At 37.5% G+C, this 14,365-nt stretch overlaps 1 protein-coding gene and 1 long non-coding RNA gene across 2 annotated transcripts; both read left to right on the forward strand.

Moving 5' to 3' along the window:
* The first annotated feature begins 81 nt into the window (after window positions 1–81).
* LOC143896475 (uncharacterized) lies at window positions 82–913 on the forward strand. Its single transcript, XM_077404378.1, has 3 exons — window positions 82–244; window positions 354–618; window positions 821–913. The coding sequence occupies exons 1-3, from the start codon at window positions 111–113 to the stop codon at window positions 911–913; spliced, it is 492 nt and encodes a 163-aa protein (XP_077260504.1). The 5' UTR covers window positions 82–110.
* Window positions 914–6,195: 5,282 nt separating this feature from the next.
* Window positions 6,196–9,051, forward strand: LOC143896469 (uncharacterized). Its single transcript, XR_013256661.1, has 4 exons — window positions 6,196–6,576; window positions 6,707–7,043; window positions 7,129–7,656; window positions 7,737–9,051. It is a non-coding gene; the product is annotated as an uncharacterized LOC143896469 (long non-coding RNA).
* Window positions 9,052–14,365: the final 5,314 nt, after the last annotated feature.

A 14,365-nucleotide genomic window follows, 5' to 3' on the forward strand; every position in this document is an offset into this window, starting at 1 on the left:
CCACATCATTACTTTGAGAATTGTCGCGTATACTCGATTAATTTTATATGATCAGTCTTGTCGCGATTGCTCGTACTGACGGTCAACTTCTCAGAGTCTAGAGAGCGAAAATGTTCTCCTTTGAAGGATGCAATAGCAGCAGCAGCAGCAGCAACAACAACGGTGCAAAACGCATGAATACCATGAATTATTACGTGCCGATTCACGACGTTGAAACTCAAACGTATGAGAAGAAATGTAATAGGTAAGTTTTGTTTAGGATAAAAAAACATATAGAGCTTACCCCAGTTTTTATATCTTAGCAAATTGTAATACTTACAATAAATAAAACTAATTTCATATATTTTATACAGCATTTCGTTGGATCGTCGCGCGGTTCGTATACTCAGCAGACGATACGCGCTGACAGCTACGGAATACAAATTCCTCGAAATTGATATCAACGTGGGTCCACCGAGCTACGTGGAGATCGCCGTTGGAGATCCTCGCCGAGGAAAGGAACTGCTGTTGTCTCTCGAAACGTGGAAGGCACTATACGAGCAATGGCAAAATGTTCAGAATTTCTTTCGCAATGACTTCAAAGATATCCATAGTTTTATAAACGTTGGACCGCTAACGGTGAGAGTTTGTACGGTTAATAACATCAAACTCATACGTTTCGAATCTGCTAAACGTATGCTTGAGAATGACCGAATCGACGATGCATCGTATGTTCGATCTCGATCGATGCATCGATGCGAGATTCGATCGTTTGATCAGAATACTTGCGACGGTCGATGCAAAGTTTGCGCAGTTCTCCGATATTGCGTCCTCTGTGAAGGATCCCAAGGAAGCGTCGAATGTAATATACGCTAGCGATGCGTTCAATATGAATCAGATCGTCGATTGTGAGCTCGCAGCTTTAGTTTTTTAGTATGTAATATATATATATATATATATATATTATGTAAAAAAAAGAGTTAAATAAACAGGGTTTTTTTACAACTAAATGAACGATGTAATTTCTTTGCGTGCATGTCCATCCCTACCTATATTTTATCAAATGTTTACGACAAACATGTTCCAACAGGTTCAATGCGTTATCGGGTCAATCATCGTCCCGATAACGTCATTTTTTCCTTTGTTTTTTACGTACTGTGTCGTAAAAAATAGCGCAAAATTGTTTAGTTTACGCGATAACACCCCCCCTCTTTTTTCTCGAAAATGTTGTTTACGACGAACATGTTCCAACAGGTTCGATGCGTTATCGGGTCGATCATCGTCCCGATGACGTTATTTCTTCCTTTGTCTTTTACGTACTGCGTCGTAAAAAATAGCGTGAAATTGTTTAATCTACGAGATAACACCCCCCTTTTCCTAGAAAAATGTTGTTTACGACGAACGTGTCCCGACGTGTTACGACAGGTTCGATGCGTCATCGACAAAACACGCTCCCTACGCAGTGCGCTATTGAGTTAGTCTTACCCATTGTACGCCGCCTAACGGCGTCGTTGCGAACGAGGCCCCCGCGACCCGACGGACCCCGCGGCGCAACCGCGGACCTCCACGCGCCTCCGCGGACCCTCGCGGACCCCCACGCGGACCCTCGCTGACCCCCACGCGGACCCGCGGCGCGACCGCGAACGCGAACGCGGACCCTCTCCCCCCGCGCGAACCAGCGGCGCGGACCAGCGGCGCGGGTGAGTCATCCCGGTGAATCATCCAGGTGAGTCATCCCAGTGGTATGCCAAGGTCACCTCTTCCCCTCCCCTTCCCCTCGTAATCCGATACCCCTGTGTAACCCGATACCCCCCTCCCCTCACCCCCGCGAAATCCGATACCCCTGTGTAATCCGATCCCCCCTTCCCCCTCACCCCGCGAAATTCGTTACCCCCCTTCCTCACCCCCGCGAAATTCGATACCCTCCCTCCCTCATCCCCCTGCGTAATCCAATACCCCCCTTCCTCACCCCCTTACCCCCCGCGTAATCCGATACCCCACTCCTTCACCCCTTGACCCCCCGCGTAATTCAATACCCCCCCTCCCTCATCCCCCCTCGGAGCCTCCGGGGTGGAACTCCCTTATATACACTACTCGACTTTGCGACTCGCATTGTAGACCCAGCATAAGGGCCTAAGCAGAATGGATGTCTCGGCAATGTTTTATGCTTTAAGGTGGTTGGGCCATCAGAGCATGTCAAAGAAAAAAATCCGAATTAAAAATATGTTATAAAGAAAACCTAAATACGCTTAAATTTGCAATTTTGAGAAGATCTGACGTCTAGTTTTTGAGATATTAAATCTCAAAGTTGGTATTTTTAACATAGGTTTTGGAAATTGTACCGAAAACATAAATTTTTCGAGAATTTCACTCACTGTCTGTAAATAAACAAGTTCAAAAAACTGAAAATAACATTATTTGATTCTTCTAGCACTTGTTGAGTATAAAACAAAACCACGTTGACGTGCAATAAGGCCAAAAATTCAATCAAAAGTTGATGAATCGTCGCATTTCTTGTCGGCCTTTCGATCAGCTGTATGCGACGTGAACATGTGGCAACGCCGCGCAGTGTAGTGTTTTCTTTCCACAGCACTATTCTTTTGCAAGCAAATCTTTCGTCATCGACATTGTTTGTTACCTTCCATTATTTTTCAACATAAGCACAATACATAACCTCACTCAAACACATGGCACTGGCATGATAGCTGCGTACAGCGAAGAGATACAATGTCGCGACATTTCTCTTGTACGAATTTCAACTGAAGTCAAATCTTGAACTGTTTACATTTATCAGTAGATAAATTGATACATAATCGAATAAAAAGTTACATTATAAAATCAGTAATTATACAAGTGTCTAGAATATATCCATAAAAATGGTTTTTCTTAAAATAAAATTTAGGCCTTATATTGACTTATATATGGTACTAGCCCAACCACCTTAAGGCTTTGTCTTATGTAACGCACAATACTGTACAGTAAGACCACAGTATATACAGTAGCGCAACTCTCCTGATTTCTTGTTGTCTAAAATGGAGTGCGCATGCGCGAAATAAGTAAGCGCCCACTAACACCATCTGAATGTCGTTCTCTGAACTTCTTTCTCAATTGCTCTTCCTTTCTCCGTTCTGCTCTGCTCCCTCTCAGAATTTAAATGGTCAGTTCAGTAAATGCCTATCTGTATTGGAACAGAAATTTGGAGAGAATTAGCTCAATTACCCACTGAATGCTATTGAGAGTTGTTAGAAGTGTTTGAAAAACTCTGAATAACTACGTTTGTGATGAAAGTGAAAAGAGTTTAGGAGTATAAAGTGGTTACAAACCTCAGAAGGTAGGATAATTATTCATAATCATTGTACTTAAAATCAGTCATGCTTAAATGAAGAATATCGTTTATCTATTTATCTTGTGAAACTAACTCTGTGATACTCTAATATCTAGAAAAAATTGCTGCTTGATTCTACGTTGTCTACGAACGGTTACATTTCTGAAATACTTATTAAAATGCAAATTTCTGGCTGAAACAGACGTCAGATAATTCAGATATCGACTTCACAAAAGATAGTGGTGTCGATTTTGAAATGTCCAGCATGCATTTCACAATACAATACAATTTGTAAGTTATCATATAACAGCGTTTCATGATTTAATTCAGAATTTATATTAAAAGTAATGATTTTTTTTTCTTGTAGGGAAAGGCTCATGGTTGAAACTATAATACTTCCACTGTTTAAATTTTTAGTAAATTGCGGAAAGATAACATATTCTCTCAGCAACATATTTATCTAAAAAGATACAAGTACGTATTATACCATCTTACTTACAAAAAATTAATACGTCATTTAATATTAATGTGGCATATTATTAAATATTTTATTTTAATTAATATTGTTGCGGAATTTATAGATATCTCATTTCAATATAACAATAACAGCTAGTGCTCGGCGATGCACAAAATCTAAACGCAATACCGAGCGAGAAGGATTTCAAAATTTATATGATAGAAACAAAGCATGGAGATCCACATTCAGACACGGGTATTCCACCTTCTTTTGCGACAATAAAATCTGAAATGATTCTAGGCAAAAACCGCCAGTTTTTCATTGAAATGGGACTACCGACGAAAGTACATTTTTCTTTATCCCGGCTCAATCAACTTTATAACATACGGAATAAGGTAACTCAACAAAGAATGTATAACATATTCGTATATATTTTCAACAGTTCTAAATTATATCAATGTTCTAGGTATTATCGTGTTTTATTGATGACGACGTGCAAGTACCTACAGAGAAGAATAAACTACGGATATGGATTCGCAAAATATAGCAGTGCGCCGACGAAATCGAGGAAATTCAGTGTATCTGATTTACATTTAAATACAAGACAAGTTGTATTATCCTTGAAGACTGACACCGGAGCAGAAATTATTACCAGTTTAGCATCGTTAAACGGAAACCTATCGACACTATAGCTTCTAAGACTAGACAGAATATATTCAAATCTATCCATAGATTCTTTCATTGTATCTGCTATCTTAAATAAGAATATCAAAGTGCTATTAAATCCATGGTGTTGCAATTTCGTATGTGGATTTTTGTATGTGGACTTTTGCTTACTCGGATCAGAACGGCTCTTAGGAAAAATTTTATAAATTTATAAACGCAATGCTCAATCCGGCGTATGGGAATCATCGAGATAATATAATACATATGTCCATTATTCTATCCAGACACATTTTATATAAGCCATTTACTGCCAATTGATTGATGCATCGAAGTACATATAGACTCTCATTCGATGAAGCATTAACGGAACGCGCGGAAGCGCGTCCGAATTCCGAAATACAACGATCGTCGCTGCTTCTGCGAAGTAACAATATGGTTGTAGAATTTTGAATCGTTACTCGACCACTCTTTTGGGACACTTTTATATTTTTATAATATATCATATTAGGTATACATTGATTATTTTGCATATAAAATTTTATTTTGCATGTTTGTATGTACGATAAATATGTCGCTTTATATTATACGAATTGTTTGTTATAACAATTAATGATACAATATTTCAAATCTGTATACCAATTTAGTAATATAATCATTAATCGACATAGGAGTCATCGGATACTTCTATTTTATATTTTCCTATATTTATATTCCTAATATTTCAGTGTTTATAATCCTAATATTCTGTCTGTAACATCGGATAAGAAAGAATCCTTCATAATCTATCCGAAAACAGTTTCTGCATCAGAAAGAACATAAAATGGATTAGTATATACATTTCTTATCCTTCAAATACAAAGGAATTATTTTTCTATTCTATAAGAAATCGCAATGCATTCGAAATAGCGCTTAGATAGAGCTTTATTAGAATACTACCTAAACATAATTTCGAATATATTACGAATTTTTATGGAGTAGAAAAGTGATTTTTTTTTGTATCTGAAGAAGAACTCAGAATTGGTGACATAGAAAAGAATTTCTTTTAAACTTGTAAGAGTTGTTTTGGGACAGAAATTATATACGAAAAAAGTACTTTAAAAATTTTTTAAATCAAGAAGTTAAAAAGAATTCTTTTTTAATTCTCCGTGCTATCCGGAAACATATCGTCGTATTAAAATTAAAATTTCATTTATTGCATTTTAAATTAAACACTAATATAGCGTATCTTATTTTTATTTTGGATGCATAATTAAAAATTATTCGTTTATTTCATTTAATTTAATAAAATTATATTAAATTAAATATTTTATAATTATAATTGTTTTCTTATAAGTATAATGTATAAAAAATATTATATTTTGCTTTTTGGTTGTTCAATATATGTTATATAACATTATATTTTCTAATAATTTTCCTCAATACATTTATATTATTCAATCTGCAATCACATTTATATAATTTTATTTTTTCTTATTTTTGAATTTTTTTCCTTATTTTTAATAGATACATAATAAATATTTATCTTCATTATTTTTATTAAATGCAGATTAATTTCATGTAAAAGTGGAGTGAGAGCGAAGAAAGGAAGAGCAATTGAGAAAGAAGTTCAGAGAAAGACGTTGGGCGCGTAAAACCGCTCAATAGCACGTGATTGGCTCTTATACTTTTAGATCCAACGAATCAGCGTAGCGTGTCGATAAGACGACACTTAACAGTTGTGTCTGCTTGAACGTGGTCGTTCAGTTGGTGCTAGTGGGCGCTTACTTATTTCGCGCATGCGCACTCCATTTTGGACAACACTAACATCAAAGGCGCCGACAGAGAGTTGCGCTACTGTATATACTGTGGCAAAAAAGCTCTGTGTCCACGATACAAGAAATTGGACAAAGAAATTGAACCAAGTTCTTTGCGCAAGAAGCAATGTCTTGTATAGAAACAGATGGCGCTGCGATAAAAAACTGTGATGGAAATAATCGATTCTGGCTGCGGTCCACTTGACGCTACAAATACTTCGGAGCATTCTTCTTCTCCTCCTTCTTTCTTCATTGAAAGCCTTTGTAGCGTCAAGTGGACCGCAGCCTCTATTAACCGCCCGGTGCCAGTAACCTCAAAAAAGAAGGAAGGATCAAGATGATGCACGAAACGATGTGTAGGTTATTTTAATTAGGTTACTTTAATTATTTATGCAAAAAATGTTATTGCAACATTTTCATAATAACGTCATCTGTTATGTATTTTGATCAGATTTCTAACATATCTTTGTATATACACATATATAGAAATGTTGCACATGGGACACTTCCTACATCTCCGAGTGAAGAAGGTGATGCTGCACAAGAATCGCGTTTATCATTGCTTGCAAATCGTTACATCTCCAATTAGTGTTCTTATACCACACAATTTGCATGTTCGATAACGAAACGATTCGACGTCTTCATGAGTTTCGTGGCAATTGGTAACAAGGACTGGTATTTTATGTAGTTCCACGATTGCTAATGCTCCACGCCTGGACAACGTATCAACGCTCGATTCAGATTGTAACCCATCACGTGCTACTTGCCGTAGAGCCTGGCGTACACCGCAAGAACATAGCGCAAACATAAATAACGATACACAGTGAGTATTAAATACGTGAAACTTAAATACGAACTGGATTGCTTGCTCATACGTTTTATAGTCCTGGAAAATAACATGTATACAGTTTCAGATGCTTGTGACAATTTTGAAGAATGAATAGCTCAACGACAATGAACAAATTAAAAAAGTTGTTAACTCTTGCAACTTGCAACTATTGCTATGGCTGTAGAACATCATGAAAAGCAGTAAAAAGAACGAGAAAAACAATAGCGACGACGAACACGGAGATGGTGGACAAGAAAATGGATTCTACGAAGACGACGTCAATTAAGAGGATCGCTTCATTTAGCACACAGTGAACTTCTCTATGAAAATGTTGAGTCTTTTCATTCATTCTTCAGGATGGATCCGCGTTTATTTAACATTTTATTGGATAAAGTATCTCCATTTATATATTCAAAGACAAGACACAATTATGCGACAATGCATTCCGCCGAGTCAAAGATTATCTATAACTCTACGATACTTGGCTACTAGGGAATCATATCGGAGTCTAGAATTCACAACAAGGATACCTACTTGTACCTTATCACGCATCATACCTGAAACGGTCAGAGTAATCTACGAGATACTAAAAGATGAGTATTTGAAGGTAAATATTTAAACGATAATTTTTATTTTTTAGTACAAAATACATAAAGAATACTTAACGTAAAACACATAATATTATAGATTCCAGATACAGAAGATGAGTGGAATCGTGTTGCTGAAGACTATATGACACAATGAGATGTGCCAAACTGCATCGGTGCATTAGACGGCAAGCATATTCAGTTTAAAGTTCCTCTGAGCATATCGTTGTACCGTAATTATAAAGGAACTGACAGTATAGTCCTTCTGGCACTAGTAGATGCGAATTACCTGTTTCTGTACGTAAATGTCGGAGTAAATAGACGAGTGAGTGATGGTGGAGTTTTTCGAGACAGTGATTTATCTCGATTACTAGAGAGTCCTGCAAATCCACTGAATATTCTATCAAATAAACCACTCCCTGGGATGACTGAACTAATGCCATATGTTATTCTAGCGGATGCTGCTTTTCCTCTTCGCAACAATATTTTAAAGCTGTAACCATTCCGAAACATGACGCATAGTGAACGCATTTTCAATTATAGACTTTCTAGGGGTCGTAGAGTTGTAGAAAATGCTTTTGGAATTTTGGCAAACCGATTTTGTGTACTGCAAACTGTAATTTACTTACCGGTTGAGACAGTACAAAATGTAACTTTAGCTTGCTGTGCATTGCATAATTTTATAGGTAAAGCAGCATTTAATAGAATAACAGATGTCAAAGACATCAATTTTGACTCATCAATATATAATAATCAGTTACAAAGTTTACATGTAACTAATGTTCGTCCAAATCAAAATTCTCTTCATGTACGTTCAACGTTTAAACAATATTTTAATACAGTCGGTTCGGTTTCTTGGCAAGAAAATATGGTACAATAATATGAGTAATGAGATATAAGATATAAGTAATCTATATATATAATGAAAACGTTCCACAAACTTGAAGAAACGCATGTACGCCCGCGTATAAATATATAGTATATATTTTAGTATATATATATATATATATATATATATATATATATATATATATAATAAGTAATATATAAGTATATAATAATAATAAGTATATTAAGTATAAAATTAAGTGTAACTAGAATATTATATAATAGTAAGTGTATCAGTAATAAGTAGTAAATAATAAGTATATAAGTAATGAACTAATGAGATGTAAGAGATATAAGTAATAAGAATTAGCTCAGGTAACAATACTTGAAACAATAATTAGGTCGTCAGAATAATTGTAGACATATAGCTCCAATACAGTTATACTTTTTATTTTTTAATACCATTTTTTACAAAAAACTTTGTTCAGCATAAGTGAGCGGCATTGTGAGGAAAAAACAAAGAAACATTAAAATTTGAACATGTATGTAAAAATAAAAATAAACAAATGTAATTGATATAGTTTGAAGTTATTGTTAATCATTTTCATTGCACAGCACTGTCTATATCCTGCGCTTCTTGAACGAGATTTAAAATATTAACTTGTAGTCTCCGTAAACGTCGTCTGTCTTTTATGCACTGCATTTCTGACTTCAAAAATAATAGCCAATGATAAAGACCAGCGTCTTCTTCCTTTCCTTCCTGTTTCTGATCATCTTTCTTTATGTCTTTCAACGCAGCGTTGATGTTTGTCCAAAATGCTTCGCTAGTATTTTCGTTTGGTTCTACTTTTTTCCTTTTGCTTCCTTTACCCGATGTGAGCTGCGAACCTGACGCACTGGAAGTTTCAGAATACACACTCTGTGTTTCGATAATTTCTTCTGTTTCATTATGTGGAATAGACGTCGTTGCTGAAGAATTTGTAGTCTTGATAGGGGTTGAATTACAAAAATCTGTAAAGTAAGACTTTATAGTCATGGCTTGTTGCAAAATAAAAGATTAGTGCGTAAATTTATGTTATACCAGTAATTTTTAATACATATTCAAATAAATAATGGATTTGATTTTACCTTTTCTTGATATATTATGGCTGTTATTTGATCTCAATACTTGTTGTACATCCGTGAAAAATAAGTCATCTATATTCTCATCGTTTTCGCATTCTTGAGAGGATGTAGATGTATCAACATATGATTTTGCGACAATATTTTTTGATACAGAGGATTCGCCTTTTCTGGATGCTACATGAGGTGCCAAGAAATTTAATTCTTCAAATAGCCACCAAGTTGGTTTATATACGTCATCTGCACCAGCTCCGCTCGATTTAGATTTTTGAATTTTATTAATTTGTTCCAAGTATTGTGTTCTTAAATTAGCAATTTTTTTCTTTATTACATCTACGGTAACCACACAACCACTCAGTTCGAGGAGCTGCTCAGCTATTGTTTGCAGAGCTTTCAATCTTTTATCTCGATTATGATAATCTCCGCTCTTTTGTACGTATAAACAAGGATGCGCGGCACGGGGCGTAGCCGCGTTGAAACAACCGCCTGAAATTATACTACACGCGTTGTTTACCGCCATTCGCGCGATGTCTGGCCTTAGTTTCCCGCTAATGATTCATATGTTTTTGTATTATTTGCGTGAAATATAATCTGCTTACTCTTGGTCATTAACGAACTTGTGTGTCGTTGTGTTACGACGCTTCCTTCTCCACCTCACCTCTTTTCGGCGCTGACTTACGCCTGAGCTCGGTGACAGGCCCATTGAGGACCGGTGAGCAATTTGCCGATACGTTGTGCGCGGTCTATCATCGCACCTGGCCGCCCAATCATAAAGGATATCGGCTCCAAGACCTTAGTAAATGACAAAAATTACGGAGTAAGATAATACGGACTCAATGTATCCCCCTTTGAAGACTAATGGGCGTAAAACTGGCGGAGGGGAATAAATAGGAGGAAAGAAGGAAAGGAAGAGAAAGGAATAGGGGAGGATACCAAGTCCAGGAAATAAATGGCAGTGCGCGGGACGTGCCCCCTCCAGGTCTACGATAAACACGTTGAAATCAAAAAGAGGAAAATCGCGGGACGGTTGTTCCCACCTGATAGGCGGTAGATATATCATGCTGTGGGTAGGGAGTGAAGGGAGGATCTTTGAGTGTGTTACGGATATTATGGTTAGGTGCTTACCTAGTTCCTGATTAAATTAAGATAATAAATTAATGCGTAATATAATGTGACATAATATTTTTGGAAATTCGGACAGCAGGCAAGCAATGCAAAGGGGTGGTTCGCGGAGAAATAGGGTGAACAGCGAGGATAAACGCAGAACGACCCAAAAAAACCAAGGACACGGGGGCGATAATGGGCGAATGGGTGGGCGCAAAAATAAAACGAGCTGGAGAATATTGGGGTGAACATAATGGTCTAGGAGATATGATAGCAGAGGTCCTTGAACAGGGATTCAATTGGTGCCGCCAGTCTTTTCAAGGAAGTACCGTGGAAAGAAGACAAAGCGAGCAAACAAGGTGGGAAAGCTAGGCGGAGAGGTAGGCGAAATGGACGTCAAGAAACTAAAGGATTCGATGACCAAGGCGGGGGGAACACGTAGTGGGCGCAAGAAAAAGGGCGGGGGGTAGCGGTACTAGGCGGGATTTTGCTAATATAAATGCTAAGACAATGACAAAGGAGGGCGAGACAAATCGGGTGTGGATAAAATTCCCCGCTGCGCGTTGCGAGGGAGCGGCACGTATTATAAACACACACAAGCAACGGGACCGAGGCGGCGCGTCGGGAAGAACAACAATAGGAGATGGGCCCGGAGGTGCACCGGAATAGTCACCATGCGGGATTTTGCCCAGAAATATATACGAGGGGACATAGGGATGTATTGTCCGGTACTAACATGAAGAAACAGTGTAATGTTATCTGGGCGGTCGGGGAAAGATCTTTTGTAAATTAATGTTGACAGGTTTAATGTATGATAGTGGACAAGGAATGGGGACACGGAGGGTGTGAATAAGGATTGGGGGTAGCCAGAAAATCTAATCTGCGAAAGGGAGTCACCAGGTGCTGATAAGCACAGAAGGGGGTGGGTTCCTAAATGGCAACAATATCATTAAACATGCGACGGAAAAAAAAATTTATCACGAGGACGCGAACAATAGGAAATAACAGTCAAACTGACTTTCACAATCACCTTATAAAATATGAGAACGAAATTTATTGCAAGCGTGCATGTGCTGACATGCAGCCGAACGCGATGCTACTTTGTTGCGATGCTACGTTTGCGATCTCAAACAATTTGGAACAATGGAGTATTATGACAATCTGTGCAAAATTGAACGTTCATTACCTCGTACGGTTCAGATAACCTGTGTTATTCGTGTATGATCGCTGCACCAGACACTGGTGAGCACATACGTGAATGTCGTGAATGGATAAAACTAATCAACATCTACTGTCCGGACAAGGAACGAACGTGAGATGTAAAGCGAATGGTGAATGGGAACCAAAACCTATGCGACGTGTTCCAGGTCCGCTCACGATAAATATTTACATAAATGGTTATATTTATGGAAAAAATACAAGACCTTTTTTGTAGATCGTAAAATTTTCTACAAAAATGTGTATTGATTATTTCATAATTTTTTATAGTCAATATGATACAAAATTTATAAAAAGCAAAAACAAGTTTTATAAAATTTATTAAAATTTACTTTGAATATCTTTTGAACGGTTGAATTTATGAAAAAATGATGAGATCTTTTTTGTAGAGCGGTAAATTTACTACAGAAAATCTATGTGGCGCAATGCTGTATTACTGTTTGTTAGATAGTTATAAAAAATTTTTTATCTCACTAAATAAAAAATAAAAAATTGCGATAAGCGACCTGTTAATATTAATATTAAGGGCTAAAATTTTAACAGGTATCTTATTTTACCTTCCTGGAAGTATATATGCTATTCGTAAAATGAAAAAAAAGTTGCCCCAAAATGACACCCTAGTGCACAGGTAATTGTCGCATTGCTTATAACTTATAATTAGGAGCAAAATTTTGCTGTATAAGGTGAGTTGCTAGAAATAATTTGCACCTCAAAGCAGTTATTCTGTCATTGAAGCATATTAATTTATAATCAATTAAATGCATATTACTTTTAACGTTTCGACCGAATTCCGGTCCTTATCAAGTGCTTTAGGTTACATCGATCCGCATAACAAATTTACATGCATCGTTGACGTGGTGTCCTGACAACGTCAAGACAAACGCAAAACTAAACAAAAGACAAAATAATACATTTAACAATAAAAAACTATACAAAATCGTCATAATATCGCGCTGGTCAAAAACAGTAAATTAATTAACACTGTAAAAATCAGTTAAAAACTTACAATTCTTATGCGTTCCAAAACAAACAGTGAGATCAAAACGTCACAAGCCATATCGAGGCACAACGTCCGAACAGTAAGACAGTCAAAGCGAAATGAAATTGTCAAACGAAATCCGCGGATAGCAAAAGGTGCTCTGGTGGGAAAAACGAGCAGAACCGAATATACAGGGCCGACTAAGTAATACCAATGACACGGTTATAAATAGATGGCAGGCTCTCAGTATCGTTTTGTAAATTGATTGTGCAATCATGTTTTTTAATGAAAACTTACACCGGCTGCAGTTGAACATATTACTTTTATATCAAAATTTGTTTTTCTCGATTGTCATCAACAAGATTCACTCTTTATCTATACATTTCTCTCGATTACTGTAATATATTTATATTTTCCCTTTTTATAAGTTAAAACTAGCAGAGAATTCTGCGTTTCATGTAGTCGTTTTTCTGAGAAATATGTTCTTACAAACACTTAAAACGAAAATTCGTATTTTTTAAAAGAAAAATCAAACAATTGATTACGCACTGAAGTTGTGATTTTCATATAAAGGAAAGATATATAGCACCGATATATTAAGGCTGTATTCGATATTTACTGCAATTACTGAAAATTTATAGTTTACGTTGTAACCGAACGGAGGAGTGATATTCCCCCCGATTTAGATTTAGGTGTCACCGACACGGTCGCCACTCGATTTTAACCCCCAAAACGAGAAAGGATAACGCTAGATATTAGGATTTTCCCAACCTTTCGACGCCTCGCTGATTCCTCTTTCCTTGTTTCTGTTTCAGGTCGCCCCGTTGCCGCTGGATCTTGGATCGTCGATGGACCAAGCACCTCGGACCTCTTCTGGACTGCAGCTGTGCACCGCTGACTGTGTCTCTGGATCTGCGCTGGACCGACTTAGGATCTCCCCGAACGGACTTGGGATCGCCCACAGGTAAGTATCAGGATCAGGTAAGTATGTCTTTTAGGTAGGTTACCCGCACACGAATAAATTTGAGTACTCTGATTTCTTTTAGCAAATAAAATATCATCTATTTTATTTTAATTCAGGTTGTACAAATTTCGCGTGACCGACTTAAGATTTAACGCGTCTACCGCGGGATATGTTACGCAGAGTCTAAGTGTTGATCGTAAGGTTCTCAAGACCGAATCGACTGTACTTGTTGAAGCTCTAGCGCGGAATCCTCGATGCTTGGGCTTCGCTTGGGCTCCCGACTTCGGAGCTGCCTCCCCACTTCGGCGTGGCTCCGCCTCTTCACATCTGTTGCACACCTGTTCGCCTTACAATGCCAGGTGCCACACATCGCTTCCGCGTTCCTTTGAGGCAGATGTTGCCTCGAACAAAAGGCCTATTGTGTCTTATTATTCGCCTTCCTATTATTCGGGATAATGGCTCTCGCAATAACAAGTTTTTCATCTTTCTCGAACATTCCTTCGAGAATCTACCC

This window comes from Temnothorax americanus, unplaced genomic scaffold (assembly GCF_048541705.1).
Source record: "Temnothorax americanus isolate GAGA-0224 unplaced genomic scaffold, ASM4854170v1 Scaffold185, whole genome shotgun sequence".
Taxonomy (NCBI): Eukaryota; Metazoa; Arthropoda; class Insecta; order Hymenoptera; family Formicidae; genus Temnothorax; species Temnothorax americanus.

Coding starts and splice junctions, on each gene's coding strand:
- LOC143896475 (XM_077404378.1), top strand. CDS start 111: ATGTTCTCCTTTGAAGGATGCAATAGCAGCAGCAGCAGCAGCAACAAC. Junction 245..353: donor TATGAGAAGAAATGTAATAG/GTAAGTTTTGTT, acceptor TATTTTATACAG/CATTTCGTTGGATCGTCGCG. Junction 619..820: donor TAAACGTTGGACCGCTAACG/GTGAGAGTTTGT, acceptor TCCTCTGTGAAG/GATCCCAAGGAAGCGTCGAA.